The sequence below is a fragment of the Dipodomys ordii genome, unplaced genomic scaffold (assembly GCF_000151885.1).
Source record: "Dipodomys ordii isolate 6190 unplaced genomic scaffold, Dord_2.0 Scaffold23, whole genome shotgun sequence".
Taxonomy (NCBI): Eukaryota; Metazoa; Chordata; class Mammalia; order Rodentia; family Heteromyidae; genus Dipodomys; species Dipodomys ordii.
The window spans coordinates 749,723-766,577 of record NW_012267239.1 but is presented as its reverse complement, the minus strand read 5'-3'; the positions used below and the strand labels follow the sequence as shown (position 1 = coordinate 766,577).

The 16,855-nt window shown below is 52.8% G+C and overlaps 2 protein-coding genes across 2 annotated transcripts in view; both read left to right on the top strand.

Annotated features, from left to right (window-relative positions):
• Window positions 1-3,916, top strand: part of Cabin1 (calcineurin binding protein 1) — a 147,402-nt gene extending 143,486 nt beyond the window's left edge. Inside the window, exons 35-37 of the mRNA XM_013014489.1 lie at window positions 1,367-1,531; window positions 2,707-2,933; window positions 3,359-3,916. Coding sequence (XP_012869943.1) covers window positions 1,367-1,531; window positions 2,707-2,933; window positions 3,359-3,505 — 539 coding nt within the window. The 3' untranslated portion in view covers window positions 3,506-3,916. The remainder of the gene's footprint in view (window positions 1-1,366; window positions 1,532-2,706; window positions 2,934-3,358) is intronic.
• Window positions 3,917-6,124: 2,208 nt separating this feature from the next.
• Susd2 (sushi domain containing 2) lies at window positions 6,125-14,135 on the top strand. The gene is made up of 15 exons (XM_013014522.1): window positions 6,125-6,224; window positions 8,106-8,310; window positions 8,539-8,690; window positions 8,971-9,138; window positions 9,701-9,875; window positions 10,000-10,201; window positions 10,378-10,463; window positions 10,556-10,824; window positions 10,913-11,056; window positions 11,159-11,317; window positions 12,181-12,429; window positions 12,565-12,837; window positions 12,936-13,112; window positions 13,200-13,302; window positions 13,424-14,135. The coding sequence occupies exons 1-15, from the start codon at window positions 6,149-6,151 to the stop codon at window positions 13,446-13,448; spliced, it is 2,463 nt and encodes an 820-aa protein (XP_012869976.1). The 5' UTR covers window positions 6,125-6,148; the 3' UTR covers window positions 13,449-14,135.
• Window positions 14,136-16,855: the final 2,720 nt, after the last annotated feature.

Below are 16,855 nucleotides of genomic sequence, written 5' to 3'. Positions count from 1 at the left end.
CTCCTATTTCCAATAAACCACCAGAAAACCGGAAGTGGCGCTGTAGCTCAAGTGGTAGAGCGCTCGCCTTGAGCTGAAGAGCTGAGGGACAGTGCCCAAGCCCAGAGTTCAAGTCCCATGACCGACCAAAAAAAAAAAAAATTCACTTCCCCGCTGAAGAGCAGACCCCTTCTCCAAGCTCAGTATGGTGGTCCCCAACTACTCAGGTGGCTGAGACAGAAGATAGAGGCCAGCCTGGACAACATCTCAAAGAAAAACAAAAAACCTCAGACCTTGTGGAAACCGGGGTCGGGGGGGAGGGGGTGGCCCCAAAGACCTATGCCTACAGCCTGTCTGTCCCAGAAGTTGTCATCCTGGTGGCCAAGGAGAGGAGCCTGTGATCGCAATTAGGCAGGTTGCAGGAAGCATTTGTAACAGAAGTTGAGGAGTACAATGGGGGCTAGACAAGCAGTGTGGCCAGATATTCTAGGCCTGAGTGAGCAAGAAAGAGTACCCAAGGAAACAGTGAAGAGACAGGCAGCCTAGGTGCCTAGATGCCACAGCACTGATGATAATGGCCTGGATGGTAGCCATAGGTACAGGCATCACCCCTTAGACCTATCAGGTCCTAAGGACAGCTCTTTTGTGTGTGTGTCAGTGGTGGGGGCTTGAACTCTGGGCCTGCATGCTGTTATTGAGCTCTTCAGTTCAAGGTGAGCGCTCTACCACTTGAGCCACAGCACCACATCCAGTTTTCTGGTGGTTAATTGAAGATAAGTCTCAAGGACTTTCCTGCCCAGGCTGGCTTTGAACTGTGATCCTCAGATCTCAGCTTCCTGAGTAGCTAGGATTATAGGCATGAGCCACCAGCACCTAGCAAAGGCCAGCTCTGGACCCCTGCCTTGTTCCAGGGAGTGTTTTGGCACAGCAGGAGGACATAGTTCCATCGTGCGCTCTATCCATATTGGTCTTAAGTCAGATGACTTCAGTGCTGGTCTTGACCCCATTCTAGTTGCCCCTCCCATAAGCTAAAGGGAAAGAACACACCTCCCACACACAAACCTACCCCTCCCATAGTCAGTGAGCATCCGCCCAGGTCCAGAAGCTGTGTAATGCCAGATGTGTCTCCCAAAGTGTCCAGGATGGGGAGATTCCCCTTCTGAAAATATCAGCCCAGCTCCTCAACACAGTTGTCCCAGGAGAGCACCTACTAGTCCCCAGGCCACTTTGTGCAGATAGAAAGCCACCTAAGCCCAGATCCATCCTGCCAGGTAGCCTAGAGCATAGCCTGGGTCCTGGGGCCTGGCACAGATACATAGGTGGCCATGAGGGTGCCCTGCCCCAATAGGATGAGTATGTCACCTGCAGCTGGCCTTTGTCTCCACAGAAGGAGAGGAGCTGGCAGGGGTGGCAGAGGGCCCCAGCTGCCCACCCTTGGAGTCACGGCGTGGTCAACAGGCGAAGATGACCCCCACTGGTCCCCCTGCAGATCCACACTCGTGGCTGGTGAAGCCTGCCCACCAGACAAGCACCGAGCCCATCTGCAGCCAAAGTAAGGCCATCAGGAGCAGCCCAGCCCTGGTTCTCATAGTTGGCAGCCTGAGTGGGCGTCTCTAGGGAAGTACTGCCAAGGAGGGTGGGACCAGGGGAGGCCCAGTGGAGTTGAGATGGAGAAGAAAAATAGGGTTGTGCAGGGCATACAAGAGAGTTTAGACTGGAGCCATGTGAACCATTATCCATGTCCCAGAACCTCTGATTCAACCCCTAGATTCACAGAGAGATTCTAGAAGGGGTAGGCATCTTTCTCATGGCCATCACCCCATTGCAGAGCCCAGATGAAACAGGAAATAGCTGTTCCCAATCACTGAGGCATCCTCAGAGGCAGCTGAGATGGAGCCCAGCCCCAGACTCTAGCCTATTCCCACCAGCCACCATAGCCAAGCCCCTTGGGAGCTCCTACTGGCTAGGCTGTGCACAGACCACTCAGGACGGCAAGACCTGGCGCCAGCTCTCAGAGACTAGGCTTGGATTCTGAGTAAGCTCTACTCCTTTTAAAGCCATAAGGCTGCAGAGGAATGTGAAGCCTTGCCAGGACATCCGGGTTGCTCCCGGCTTATGCAGCTCCCTGGAGGCTGCCAGGTCCCAGAGCTTCAGCCTGTAGCCATCCCAGCTGCCCTTAGGCTCCCAGCAAATACAGCCCCTCACTTGCTCTGGAGTGTGAGAGAAAAATAGACACAGAATATATGGCTCAGTGACAAGCTGTAGGCCTCAGGGTCCTCCCTAGAGTATGGACTTTCTGAAACAGTTTGAGGAATATAGTAGTTTGTAGAAGCCCGATGCCTGGGGAACCCCACAGAATCCCCAAGAGGGCTTGGGGAAGCTACTTGTGTGCCTAACCTGGCTCTCAGAGTCCACAGTGCCCTTGAGTTGGGGAAAAAGCCCCAGGACCCTAAAGTCCAGGACGAGAGCTGAGTCTTTGTAGGCCTGAGCTGAGCAGTTGCCCAGGATGGAGGCCTGACAGTGCAAGTAAATCAACATAGTGGGGAGGGGGAACATGAAGGAGATGAACGTCCAGGCTGGGTCCAGCCAGCAGAGAAAAGGAGAAAAGACATCTACAAGGAAGTATTCCTCTGTCCAGTTTAGCGGCTCTATCCCTCAAAGGGAAACCTGGGTCCAAAGCAGGGGAGCAATAGGCACAAAATTCAGACTCCAAAGTCTTCCCCACAGCTGCCAGCTCCAAGGTCTTCAGCAGTGGGACTGCCCAGCCACCTGAGGGCCACCTAGGCAAGGCCGAGCCCAGCCGGGCCAAATCCCGCCTCCTGCCCAACATGCCAAAACTGGTGATCCCCTCGGCTTCTACCAAATTCCCTCCTGAGATCACTGTCACACCACCCACTCCGACCCTGCTCTCCCCTAAAGGCAGCATCTCGGAGGAGACCAAGCAGAAGCTAAAGGTGACTATGGGTACTGCACAAGGATCCTGGACAGGGGGCTCTGGTTTGGGGGGCACCTGGAGGAAGGGTTTGGATTACTGGGGGGCTTAGGTTACTAGGGAGACTGGTTGGGAGGTTGGGTTAAAAAAAATCAAGAAGCAGCCAGGTTCTGTGGCTCATGCCTGTTACCTAGCAACTCAAGTGTCTGAGATCTGAGGATCACAGTTCCAAGCCAACCCAGGGCAGGACAGTTTATGAGACTCTTACCTCCAATTAACCACTAGAAAACCAGATGTGGTGCCGTGGCTCAAAGCGGTAGAGCACTAGATTTGAGCGGAAAAAGCTTAGGAACAGTGCCCAGGCCCTGAGTTCAAGCCCTATTACTGACCCAAAAAAAGCCTGGAGCAGGACCAGGAGCCCCTAACTATTGCTCTCCCTGTCTGCAGTCAGCAATCCTGTCTGCCCAGTCTGCTGCCAATGTGAGGAAGGAGAGCCTATGTCAGCCTGCTTTGGAGGTCCTAGAAACATCCAGTCAGGAATCCTCCCTCGAGAGCGAGACAGATGATGATGATGATGACTACATGGACATCTGAGGGAGCCTACCACCACACCCAGAGGGACCAACCAGGCCTGGAATACTCTTATCAGCCCAGAGCCTAGAGGCAAGACCAGAGGCTCACATCGGGTATCATTTCCAATTCAGCTCCCAGGCCTGCCCAGTCCCCACTTCACAGTGTGGGAGTCCAGAGGAAGAAGAGGAAGAGGCCCATCTTAGCCATGTGAGGATGGGCTGGTTGTGATCTGTACAGCAGGGCTGACATCCTTTTTATGAAATGTTGACTTTGTAAATGTGCCCATTCCAGCCCAGCCCATACCGTGTCCACAGTTTGGTGCCAGAATAAGCTGAGCTCTGCCTGGAGGACCACCTCAGTGGAGGACCACCTAAGGCCAGCTCATGCCACCCCTTTTGTGTTGTTGTTGTTTTTTCTTTTCTAATAAAGATGGGACAGTAGTCTTTGCTTCTTTGTTTATCCCCAGGAGGTACCTGGGGTCTCTTTCAGAACATTGCTATCCACAGAGTTTCTGGACCGCTCCTCTCCCAGGGCAGACCCAGCCCTGGTCACCTCAGACTCCAGCAGGCTGGGAAGTGTGGGGAGTTGGACAGAACCCTCTAGAGCTGTGATGGCTAGAACTGTGTCTTCAAGGACTTCTGGGGTATTGCAGAGCTCTCTGGAGTGCAGGTAGGAGGGAGGCCACAGGCAAGGCTGTACTGAGGAACTGACATTATGCCACTGCTGGAAGGAACACACACTCCACCCCCATTCCAACAGGACCAGTCACGTAAATTCCAGGCCCAGCACTGCAGACATGGGGCACCTTGTTCAAAATATTAAGTTGTATGGTTTGGCTATTTGAAGTCTTGCTATGTATCCCAGGCTGGCCTTGAACCCCTACAGCCCCAGTATCTGGAGTAGCTGGGTTTACAGTGAATTACCATGCCTGGCTAAAAGTTCAGAATTTTAAGACTAGCTCTCTTCTCCAAGGCTCAGAATTACTCTGTATTGAGGATGCCTAGGTTTTGTAGTGTAACCCCAGAACCTTAGGGCCCCTCTGAGTCAGAGTGGAGACTGTCTAATATGGAGATGGGGTACAACTTGCCGCCCTCTTTCCCTCAGGCTGAGCACTACCCTGGATTCCAGCCCAGGCCATTTAGAACCAAAGATGTGGTGGCCCAGGGTGCCTCCTGCTATCTGGACCAAAAATCATAGTCAGCAGTGACTCAGCCAATCCCTCACCCCTCATCCCTGTGGTAGAAATGAGTCCCAGAAGCAACGCTGGCACAGGATCTCAGTAACCATAATCCTGTCACTCACCCATCCAAGGTGCCCTGACTACCCCAGGGGCACTGTGGGTTAAGGGACTTCCTTCCCTCTGGAAGATGCAGCTCTTAGAGACTTTTTATCAAATGTGTCTGTGGAGCAGGGGGCTTTGGTTCTAACTACCAAAGGCTTTGAAATGTAGTGGGAGCCAGCCTTTCAGAGCTGGACCCACAGGGACAGGAATACTGCAGGTGGCTGCCAATCCTAGCTGGTTTCTGGCAGGCACACCTAGGCAAGAGAGGTGGGGGCAGGGCCAGAGAACAATGGGCTGGATGGGCCCCAAGATCTGAGGTGGCTCATCTCCCCCACCCCGCCCCTAGCATCAGTTCCCGGTACATGTGTCTCTTTGGGACACCATGGAAAACTACAACTAGAAAGGGACCACTTACCTGTCCTCAGGCCATGGGCTCTGAGGAAGAGTTCCAAGCTGGGGTCCACAGTCCACCTTGGCTTCAGGGAACTCCCAGGAAGGAGCCTCAGTAAGCCTCTATAGGCTTTAAATTTCCTAATCTGCAGGAGGATTAGGGAGAAAACCCCTAGAGATATCATGTAAACTCTCTGATATCCCATGGGTGGTGTGGAGGGGTAGGGGAGGGGAAGCTTGTTTCTGGGATCCCCTGCCCTGGGTGAGGACCTCTGGAATCTTGTGAAGGGACCCCCTGTATAGGAATCCCTTTGGTATTGCCCCTGTCCCTGGGCTTAGCCTGGGTCTAACTTGGCTGTTCCTATTCTCTGAGATCACCTCTACCACCCACACACACACACACACACACACACACACACACACACATATCAACCCTGCCAAGAATAAGTTTACTTCACCTTCTAGGTTAGAGAAAGGATTAGCAACACCTCCTCCCTTCTAGAAGCTAGGGCAGAGGACGCGAGGTCTGTCCCTGAGGGTACTGGGGCTAGAATCTTACCAGATTCTTGGATGATGGCCTCACCCACCCTGGAGCATCGCATCCCTGCAAGAGCCCGCCCTTGTAGGCTTCAGCAAGCTGGTCTGGGCTGAGACCCAAAGTCAGGAGCAATAGCCTCTGGGTATCCAGCTCATCACGTGTCAAAGGTCCTGAAGCTGGAGGCTCCAGCCCCCTTGCTCTCCCAGGCATCCCAAGGCCAACGTTTGGCCCCCTCCCCTTTGTCCCTTGCAAGCAGGACAAGAATGTGCTAACGGAGCAGGTCGAGCTCAGCTGGTCTACTCAGGCACCTGTGGACTTTGAGAGAGGACAGAGTGGGGAGGGGCAGGGTGGGGCGGTGCCTCGGAGAGCGAAGGGCGGGGCCAGTCTGGCAGAGAGTGAGTGCTTCCCAGCCGCCGCCTCAGAACACAACACTGGCTTACAGACAGGCTGCACTATGAAGATGGCTCCCCTTCCCTGGATCCTGCTGCTGCTGGTGATAGTCTCCGGCCCAGGGCCTAGGCCCACAGCAGGTATGTTCTCACGCTGCTTTTCTGTCCCTCTTATCTGTCCATTTGTCTGATGAGCTAGGCTTAGGGTAGATATCCCACTGGGCTCAGCCACTGTCCATCTGTTTGGCCATCTGTGATTCTGCTGGGGGCTGGGAGAAGAAATTCTGAGCCTCCAGGGTCCAGGGATCTCCAGTGAGGATGGGGGTGTCTTGGCCTAGTCTACCTTATATCTGCTGGGAACTGATAGTTATGGTCTCATAACTGTTTGGGAGGGGACAGCAGAGCTCCAGTCAAAGGCATGATTACATTCAGGAAGCCCCTAACCAATGGGTAAGACCGTTGGTATTCATCAGGGTGCAAATAAATCCAATAAAGTCTAGCAGAAGGTCTGAAGTTCAGAGTTGCAACCCTAGCCTCAGGCTGAGCTGGTTCATGCTAACCATTGCCCTTCACCCATCTTCTATCTTTCAGGGAAATATCACTACCCTCCTGTCCACTTTTAAACTCATTTACTGGCATCTCAGAGCCTCTTTCTCATACCATATCACATCCTTAAAGCCATCACATCATTGGCCAGTAAATATTTATTGCTGCTCTTAAATGCTGGGCACTTAGTGAAGTAAGGTGGCTCAAATCCAGGCCTAGCTCTTGACTGACCACCTTTATTTAGATGGAGAAGGGACAGGTGGAATGTATGATCCCATTTTGCCTGCTTGCCCCCCACCCCAGTCTCCACCCTCTAGTTCAAAAGGGACAGATCTGCAAATAAGACCCTTTAGCCAATTATAGGCTCATACCTATAATCCTAGCTACTTAGGAGGCTGAGATGTGAAGACTGAAGTTGAAAGCCAGCATGGGCAGAAATGTCTTTTGGACTCCAATTAACCACCAAAAAGCTGAAAGTGGAAAAAGCTAAGGGACAGTGTCCTGAATTCAAGCCCTAGGACTGGCACCAAAAAAAAAAATATGCCCCTGCTACAGGTCCTCACATACTACAAGAGAAGGCTTGGGCCTGATATCCACAGTTCCAGGTGATGAGCTCCTAATGTCTGTCTATTCAGTATCAGGCTCCCTGGCGGAAATGAATCTCCTATCCCTTAAAAAAAATGGAACATCTCTGGCCTTCTCAGAGGGCAAGACTCCCGTTTCTGCCTCCTGGGAGTGATCCTGGGGCATCATTTCCCTCCTGACTTTGAATGGGACTCAAGTCACCATGTGCACAGACCCTTGCCTAGGCATGCAAGAAAAGCCCTAGTCTAGTCTGTGAGCCCCAGGATAGCACCCTATCCATAGATACCTTGGGAGTCAAGAGAGATGTCCAGACCTATGACAAGGGTGCAGAAAACTGTGACCCTCTGAGGAGCCCTGGCTTGTGATTATATACTTGGTTGAAGGACAGTTTGGCCCTGGAGCTACTCAATACTCCAAGGTTAAATGTCTCTGGTATTTTCTCTTATCTCACTGCATTCTAGCCAGTATATCCTACCATTAAATCTTTGCTGATGATCTGGAACCAGTGACTATCATTATCTTCTTAGTAACTACACTATCCTGGCCTGCAGTCTTCTAGGAAAGCTTCCTTATTTTTTTTTTTCTGTCTGTAGTGGAGCTTGAACTCTGGGCTTAGGCGTTGTCCCTGAGTTCTTTAGCTCAAGGCTAGCACTCTACCACTTGAGCCACATCACCACTTCCTGTTTTCTGGTGGTTATATGGAGATAATTCCCTGGGCTGGCTTTGAACTGTGTCCCTCAGGTCTCAGCCTCCAAAATAGCTAGGATTACAGGTGTGAGCCACTGACACCCAGTTTGGAATGCTTCCCTTTAACAAACTCTCCACGCCTTGCACCCTGGGTGGCTGCTCTTGGATACACCCAGAGCAGGTATTCAAGGATCTCTTTTCTAGGTGCCCAGGAGAGCTGTTCATTGCGCTGTGGGGACCAGAATGGGCCCTGCTCCTGCCACCCAACCTGCTCCGGCCTTGGCACCTGCTGCTCAGACTTCCGTGACTTCTGTCTAGAGATCTCACCCTCTTCGGGCTCCATGATGGGTGGCAAGGACTTTGTGGCACATTTCAAGTGGTTCGGTTCCACAGATGGTGTGATCTGCAGGTAAGAAGGGCCAGGCAATTAGGACCCCTATAATCCCCATTCCATAACTAAAGCTCTTCACACAACTGGCCAAGTGGAGCTCTGGGACCAAGAATAAGCAGGAGGACACAAAGACAGCTGATTATACCTGTTCATGGGGCGGGAGTGAGGGGTACAGTTCTTAAGTTTTGAGAGGATTGACTCACTTGGCCCAACTGCTTCTACAACATCAACCTTCTCTATACCCAGGTTTAAGGAAAGCATCCAGACTCTTGGCTATGTGGATGCCTTGAAGCAGGTGCACTGCGTGTCACCCTTGCTCTATGAAAGTGGTCGCATTCCCTTCACCATCTCCATGGACAATGGCCGCACCTTTACTCACTCAGGCACTTGGCTAGCTGGTGAGCCCTCAACCCTCAACTGCCAGGCCAGTCTAGATGCCTCCCTTCGTGGGACTTGGTTCCCTCATAGGGACTTTCCCTAGCCCTAATCTATGCACACTGAGAGCTGGTCCACCTAACCTACCTGTCACTCTGGCTGAACCAGTCCTTTGGGTGGGGGTTCCTTCTACCTTCAGGTATCAAACAGGAGGCCCATCCCAGAGAGAGACTCTTAGAGAGGTGGGCCCCTGGACTACTTGGTCCCAGGCCTTCAACTCACCTTTTACTGGCCCCTGCCCAGTTCACCCCTACAAAGTGTCTGAAACTGAGAAGAGTCAACTGGTGAATGAGACTCACTGGCAATACTATGGCACCTCGGGCACTGCTGGTAACCTCAGCCTGACTTGGAATGCTTCAATGCTGCTCACGCCTGCTGTTACCATTGAGCTGTGGGGCTATGAGGAAACAGGTAAGGCTGGCTTTGAGTTGGTGGAGATAACAGAGCCTTTCAGTTCCCAGAAATGAGAGGAAATCAGTCCTAGGTAGGTGTCCTGTGTAGACAGGAGAAAGTCAGAGACCTCCACGCAGAGATTGAGGAGCGGGGGTGGGAACAAAGAATTTGAAGCTGAGGAGGAATGCCAGTCATTTCTATCAGACAATGTGAGGGAGATGGCATGGTAGGCAAGTCTGGCTGGTTAGGGTACCGGGTCTGATGGGAGGTTTGGATACATTGATCCTCAGATAGGCATGTCCTAGAGACAGAAGAAGCTGACTCTTTCCCCATCCTTTACTTAGCCTGGCATACCCAGTGATACTCTGATGAATGGGATGAGGTGATAGTAACTCAAGGCAGAGTCCCTGATGGAGCAGTAGCAAGGCAGACCCTCCCATGGGGTTGATTTGGTGTGACCTTCTGCCCTTCTATCAATCTGTCAAGCTCTCAGTGGGAGATTGGGGCCGGACTAGCCCTGCTCCTGCTCCTAAGGTCCTTAGAGAGGCCAAAGTGTTGACTAAGGCCTTCTCTCCCTCAGGTAGGCCATACTCAGCGAACTGGACGGCAAAATGGTCTTACCTCTACCCCGTGGCTACAAATATCTCCAACTCTGGCTTCTTCACCTTCACCCCAAAACCTGCACCGCTTGAGTACCAGAAGTGGAAAGTGGGTGCACTAAGGATCATCAGCAGCAAAAATTATGCAGGGCAGAAGTAAGGGCACGGCGTAGTGCATGGGCTGGGGGCATCTGCCTGGGGATTGCCATGCTCACTGGGGCAGCCCAAGGCCAGGGGGGGTGTGGCTGGCCCTTCAGCTCATGCTTCATCACTGCTGCAGCGATGTACAGGCGCTCTGGACCAACGATCACGCACTGGCCTGGCACTTGGGTGATGACTTCCGGGCAGATTCTGTAGCCTGGGCCCGTACACAGTGTCTGGCCTGGGAGAATTTGGAAGACCAGCTGCCGGATTTCTTGAAGGAACTGCCTGACTGTCCTTGCACCCTAGCCCAGGCCCGGGCTGACACCGGCCGCTTCTTTGTAAGCCTGAACATCCATCCATTAGTGTCTGAAAGAGGGCGAGGGAGCAGAAGGAGTAAGCCACCCTCATGAAGCAGACAAATCCTCAAAAAGGAGGGGCTAGATTGGGAGGGCTCCCAGGGATGTAGCGGGTGGTGTGTGTACAACCCAGGTTACAGCCACCGGCCACTCTGCAGACAGACTACGGCTGCGATATTGAACATGGCAGCGTTTGCACCTACCACCCTGGGGCCGTTCACTGTGTGCGCTCTGTGCAGGCCAGGTAAGCCAGCAGACCCAAGGATGAGGGACAGAATGGGGTTGGGGATAGGGGCCAGGCTGCCAATGGTGACCCTGACTCATTCTTGCCTCCAGCCCCAAGTATGGCTCAGGCCAGCAGTGCTGTTACACAAAGGCTGGTACACAACTCCTCACTGCAGACTCAACAGGCGGCAGTACCCCTGATCGTGGGCATGACTGGGGTGCACCCCCCTACCGTACACCACCCCGGGTTCCAGGCATGTCCCACTGGATGTACGATGTCATCAGTTTCTATTACTGCTGCCTCTGGGCGCCTGAGTGCCACCGCTATATGCGCCGGCGACCCTCCAGTGACTGTCGAAGCTACCAACCTCCACACCTGGGTAGGTGCCAGCCGGGATGCCTGAGGGGAGGGAAGGGGAGGGGCAGAGCTGGGGGGGGTGGATACCTGACCATCCACTCTCACCTCAGCCTCTGCATTTGGAGATCCTCACTTTGTCACCTTTGATGGCACCAATTTCACATTCAATGGGCGTGGCGAGTATGTGCTGCTGGAGGGTGCACTGACCGACCTAAGGGTGCAGGTGCGGGCTCAGCCTGAGAGAACAGACCACGGTGAGGCTGGGTGCCCTCACGGGTTTCTGGGTAGTTCTGGGTCCTCCAGGACAGGAGGCAGGAACCAAAAGGACCTTACTTACTCTGTGTCCACCACTGCAGGCACAGAGACCCGAGGCACCAGGCTGACAGCCGTGGCGGTGCAGGAGGGCAATTCTGACGTGGTGGAGGTGCGGCTGGTGGGCACACCAGTCATTCTGGAGGTGCTGCTGAATCAGGAGGTGCTCAGCTTCACTGAGCAGAGTTGGATGGACTTGAAGGGTAAGTAGCACGAGCAGGCATGGTTAGCAGGCTTCCAACGAGCTGAGAGTGGTCACAGAGCCACCTTCACCTTGCCCTTGCTACCTGCTGGGGGTGCAACCTGTCTTGGGGCTATGGATGCTTCACAGGACTTAAAAGCCCAGGTAGGTCTGTGCTCCAGCCTGTGGGCCCAGTGTGAGGGAGCCTGCTCTCATGTCAAACCTAGAGGGATATGAATATCGCCAACCAACAGGCCTACTCAGAGCCCCGAAAGGCCAATATTATGGGTAAGGGCCTCCTTACAACCTAGAGGAGTCCAGGGATTATCATGATGGATGACAGAGTGCTAGCCAACAGGGTTCCCCCGGCTATCTAGTAGTCACTAGATCCCCCTACAAAAGCTTCTGCAAGAAAGCCAAGGCTGGGGCTGGGAAGGTGGCTCAGTGGTAGAGCGCTTGCCTTGCATGCCTGAGGCCCTGGGTTCGATTCCTCAGCCCCACATAAGCAAAAGGAAAAAAGCCAGAAGTGGCGCTGTGGCTCAAGTGGTAGAGTGCTAGCCTTGAGCTGAAGAACTGAAGGACAGCACCCAGGCCCAGAGTTCAGGCCCCACGACCGGACCAAAAGAAAAAAAAAAAAGAAAGCCAAGGTTGTGGGCTCAGAGGTGGAGACCAAACCCCCATTGGGGAATACTTCTCACACACATTATGGCTTCAGCATAGGGGTTTTCTGAAGGTCCTGGCATACAGATGTAGAAACATCATGTCTAGGTAGACAACATCATAGCAAGTAGGTTGTTCCTGGGGATGCGTGGTCCTTCCAACCCATCCTGCAGGCAGAGCAAGGGCCCAAGGGAGTATCTCTGACATATCTCCACCTGTGGCCAGGTATGTTCCTCTCTGTGGCTTCTGAGAACAAGGTTTCAATCATGTTGTCATCGGGGGCTGGAGTGGAGGTCAGCCTGCAAGGCTCTTTCCTGAGCGTGGCTGTCCTGCTGCCTGAGAAGTTCCTGACCCACACCCATGGCCTCCTTGGGACACTCAACAATAACCCCACCGATGACTTCACCCTACGCAATGGGCAAGTGTTGCCCTGGAACGCCAGTGCTCAGCAGTTGTTCCAGTTTGGGGCTGACTGTGAGTGACCCTGGGGAATAGTCTGGGATGAGTGGAGAGAGCAGAAAGCGGGGAGGATGGCGCAGTGTCTCTGTACCAAGGGCAGACCCTGGACCCTTGGTGCAGAGCTGTGCCCACCCAGGACTCTCTCCTCAGGGGCCGTGCACAACACCTCCTCTCTCTTCACCTATGACTCCTGGATGTTGGTATACAACTTCATGAATCAACCCAAGCATGACCCCAACTTCAAGCCCCTTTTCCCCGATGAGGCCACCCTTGATCCCACCCAGGCGGAAGAGGCCACTAAGCTCTGTGCCAACAACCCTTTCTGCATCTTTGATGTGGCGGTGACTGGGAGTCTGAGTGTGGGTAATGCCACGCGAGTCTCCTACCAGCAACACCAGGATCGCCTGAAGAACCTACAGCCTGGTGAGGGCTGGGGGGAGGCGTGGCTTGAGCAGGGGTGCAGACAATTCTACATTGGGATATAGCACCGACACACCCTCTGTGCTCTGCCTCTATTCCAGTGGTGTCCTGTGGCTGGCTGGCTCCCCCATCTAATGGGTACAAGGAGGGCAGCAGGTACCTGATGGGTTCCACCATCCGCTTTGGTTGCAACAGTGGTTACAGCCTGGCTGGGGCAGAGACCAGCACCTGCCAGGCTAATGGTGCCTGGTCTGCAGCCAGCCCGGAGTGCCACATAGGTGAGAATGTCTCTCCCTACCATGCATATTCTCATTCCTGCTTTACCCATATGCCCTAGGCCACCCTCATTCTCATCCTCTCCCCAGGAAGGAATTACACTGTGCTTCTGAGCATCATCTTTGGAGGCCTGGCTGTGGCGCTGCTGATTGCTGTCATCTATGTGCTGCTACGCCGCAAGAAGGGCCATATGTGAGACCCCATTCTGAGGCCCGCTCCCAGACCCCACTTCTGCCCCTTGGAGAGCTGTCTTGGGACCCTGGGGAAACCCTATGAGAGCCATGCCCAGCCTAAAACTACATGTCTGTTACAGGAATATGTGGAGTTCCCAACCCTGAGGCAGAAACACATGTGGCCAGATGTCTTGTTATGGTGGAGACCCAGCCTCCCAAGAGAAGATCCTGGACTCCAAATGGCATGTATCCCAATTCTATGAGTCTCGCATCCCTAGGACTGGACACCTGATACCTGGGCCTGTAACACCTGTGGACTCAAGACCTCATGCCTTAGCTGTCATCTCAGACTCAAGGCACCATGCAGGTGTTCGTTCGTAACCTTTGAAATACCCTGCCTCTGATTCTTCAGTCTGGAGACTTCATACCTGAAATTGTAATGCCTGTGTCCCAACCCTAATCTCCTGCATCACAGACTGCAACTCCAATTCCTTCCCCAACCCTCACACAGGGCGATGCCCATTACCCTTGTCCTTGATGGACTGGGACTTGTTGCTTACCCTCCTATGGGGCCTCTATGCCAAGCTGCCTTGGTTCCTAAACCCTGGACCTAGCCTATGACCCAGGGTGGGTTCTGCTCCAGGGTGGAGAGAGACTTTAGATCTCTGAGCGGAAAGCAAGAACCCCAGCAGGGAAGATGACCCTGTGTATTGCAAGCTTATAGAATTGTCTTGGTATACCCTTTCCTGCCTGTACAAGGAAAAAACAAGCTCCCTGTTCCTTCTGTGGTGTCCTGCTGCTCACATTTCTAGAGTTCATGACTGATTTGTAAAGTCACCTACCAACAGAACCTACTGTGTGTGGGGGGCAGGGAGGAGGGGTACGTGTGTGCACAAGTACATAGGTACACTGGTCCTAGAGGACTGAGCACTGTCCTTGGGTTTTTTTTTTTTTGCTTAAGGCTAGTGCTCTACCACTTGAGTCATAGTTCCACTTCCAGTTTTCTGGTAGTTAATTAGAGATAAGAGTCTACAGATTTTCCTGCCAGGGATGGCTTTGAACTGCAATTCTCAGATCTTAGCCTCCTGAGTAAGTAGAATTACAGGTGTGAGCCACCAGCACCCAGCTTTGAGTCTTGCCTACTCTATCCACTCCGTGTAGCTGGAACTCTCCCTTCCAGTCCACTTTCCCCCAGCCCAGGTGCCCACTTTCTCACCCTACCCTAGTGTTGCCTGAGAAGAGTTGCCTGCACTGCACAAAGCCTCAAAATCCTGCCATTGCCTTGTAATCCGCTTTCAATTGCTGGGCATAGTCATTGATAGGGTCAAGTACAAATTCTTGAATGCCCAAGGCCCATGTTCCTTTGTGTGTGTGTGTGTGTGTGTGTCTGTCTTTCTGTCTGTCTGTCAGTCAGTCATGGGGCTTGAACTCTGGGCCTGGGGTGCTGTCCCTAAGCTCTTCAGTTGAAGGTGAGCGCTCTACTACTTGGGCCACAGGGCCACTTCTGGTTTTCTGGTGGTTTATTGGAGATAAGAGTCTCACAGACTTTACTGCTGGGCTGGCTTTGAACGGTGATCCTCAGATCTCAGCTTCCTGAGTAGCTAGGATTACAGGGGCCCATGTTCCTTAACCTGGAATTTACAGAAGGTAGGCACAGAGTGAGGCTACATACCACTGCTGTCCCTGAGTTGCTCTTTTCCTGACCTTCTGGTGACAGAAGTGGAGAAAATGCTACCAAAATACAGGAGGAACCAGTTGGAGGACAAGGATCATATGCTTTGTGGAGAGAGATAGCTGATAATGTTGTTCAGGACCTAGACTGGGTAGGATAGGATTAGACTTGTGTTTTTGTTTCTATTTGCCAGTTCTGTGGCTTGAACTCTGGGCCTAGGTGTAGACTCTGTGTTTCTTTTTTTGTGCTCAAGGCTAGAGCTCTACCACTTGAACCACAGCATCACTTCTATCTTTTTCTAAGTAGTTTGTTGGAGATAAGAGTTTGACAGATTTTCTTACCCTAACTGGTTTTGAACCTCAGTCCTCAGATCTCATCCTCCTGAGTAGCTTGGATTACAGGCATGAGCCTCTGGTGCCTGGCATTTAGCTTTGTATCTTTATATCACATATGGAGAATGGGCAGGCAAGGGTAGGGCAGATGGGGTGGGGGTGGAGACAGATGGAGAACCTGGGCTGAGTCCTGACCTCTGGCCTGCAGTATTGAGAGTGGCCACATGATGGCAGTAAAGGGCAGAGACGAGGGCACCACAGCATAAGGAGCTGGGGAGAAGTTAGCACCCACTCTGCCCCTGGACCCCAGGCTTGGTCAGAGCACAGCCAAAATTTACACGCATCTCCCCGTACCTGAGAGGATCATAAGGTCATCCTCCAGCCTTAGGAATGTCAAAAGGATTGTACAGTCTGGGCTAGGTTGTCCAGATGGCGCTCGCTGTGGGGGATGCCAGGGCTCCAACCCACTCAGCCTTCCCCCTTGGCAAAAAGCCAGAAACAAGAGCTGAGCAACAAGGGCAGGTCTCACTAGAGGGATTCCCAGGGATGGGGTTTGACTGAGTTAACAGCTGACACTGAATGTTTGGGAGGATGAAGGAAGCTCCCAGGGGGCTAGGAAGGGGACGGGGTCAGTGGGTCCTGTCCTGACCCTATACGCTTATCCTGTTTCTCTGTGCTTACAAAGTAGAGGCTGAGAGCCAGCCCCGTGGCCACTAGGCTAGTACTTTCTTCTCTGTAGGCAAAATAAGCTAGGGCTTGTCTCTCAGTGCCTAAGTCCCCAGGGTATCCCTGTGCTAAACCTCAACAGGCTGGCTACTTGTCAATCAGTGCCATTAGCGTTCTGGTGAAGGCTTGAACATGTGTGGGCAGTTCTCCATGACTGTTATGTTAGCACTTGGGAAACTAAGGCAGAAGTTTGAAGCCATCTTGGGCTACAGTACGACACAATCTCAAGTTGGATCCTCAGAGTTCTAATTGGTTATAAAGGTTGTTCCAGGACAGGCTGAGCTGTCCTGTCTGAGGAACAGTGTGGCTGGATGGGGGGCCTGCCAAGCCAAGGCATTGGACTCAAACTGAATAAAGCATGCCCTGTGTCAGGCTTGTGCCTTTTTTCCTATCACCATCTAGCATAGCCTCTAGAGCTGTCCCTTCCCCAGCAGCAGATGGCCCTGGTTTCAGCCATCCCCAGAGCCAAAGTCGGAAGCTTCTGCCTTGGGGACATTGTCTCTAAATGCCCTAGGGCTTGCAAGATGAGGAACGGGGAGCTGGTAGATGGGCCTACTGTGGGCCTAATCTCAGAGTCCAACAGCCTGCCCTCTGTCAGGGTGGGATGATGGAAATTCAGGGACTCAGAAACACATAATAGGAGAGTTAGGAGCCAGTGAGGCACCCACAGATCTCCACAGAAGAAAGAATCATGCAGGCCCACAAGGGACAGCAGAGGGACCCATTTCACTCTCCTCATGCCCTTCAGCTTCTTGCTAGAACTTTGAGAGGAAAAAGGGACTTAACCCAATACAGACTCCTTGGTTCCCTCTGAAAGCTTCAAATGGCTCTGTGTGTGTGTG

Coding starts and splice junctions, on each gene's coding strand:
- Susd2 (XM_013014522.1), top strand. CDS start 6,149: ATGAAGATGGCTCCCCTTCCCTGGATCCTGCTGCTGCTGGTGATAGTC. Junction 8,691..8,970: donor CTCAGGCACTTGGCTAGCTG/GTGAGCCCTCAA, acceptor GCCCCTGCCCAG/TTCACCCCTACAAAGTGTCT. Junction 11,318..12,180: donor GAGTTGGATGGACTTGAAGG/GTAAGTAGCACG, acceptor ACCTGTGGCCAG/GTATGTTCCTCTCTGTGGCT.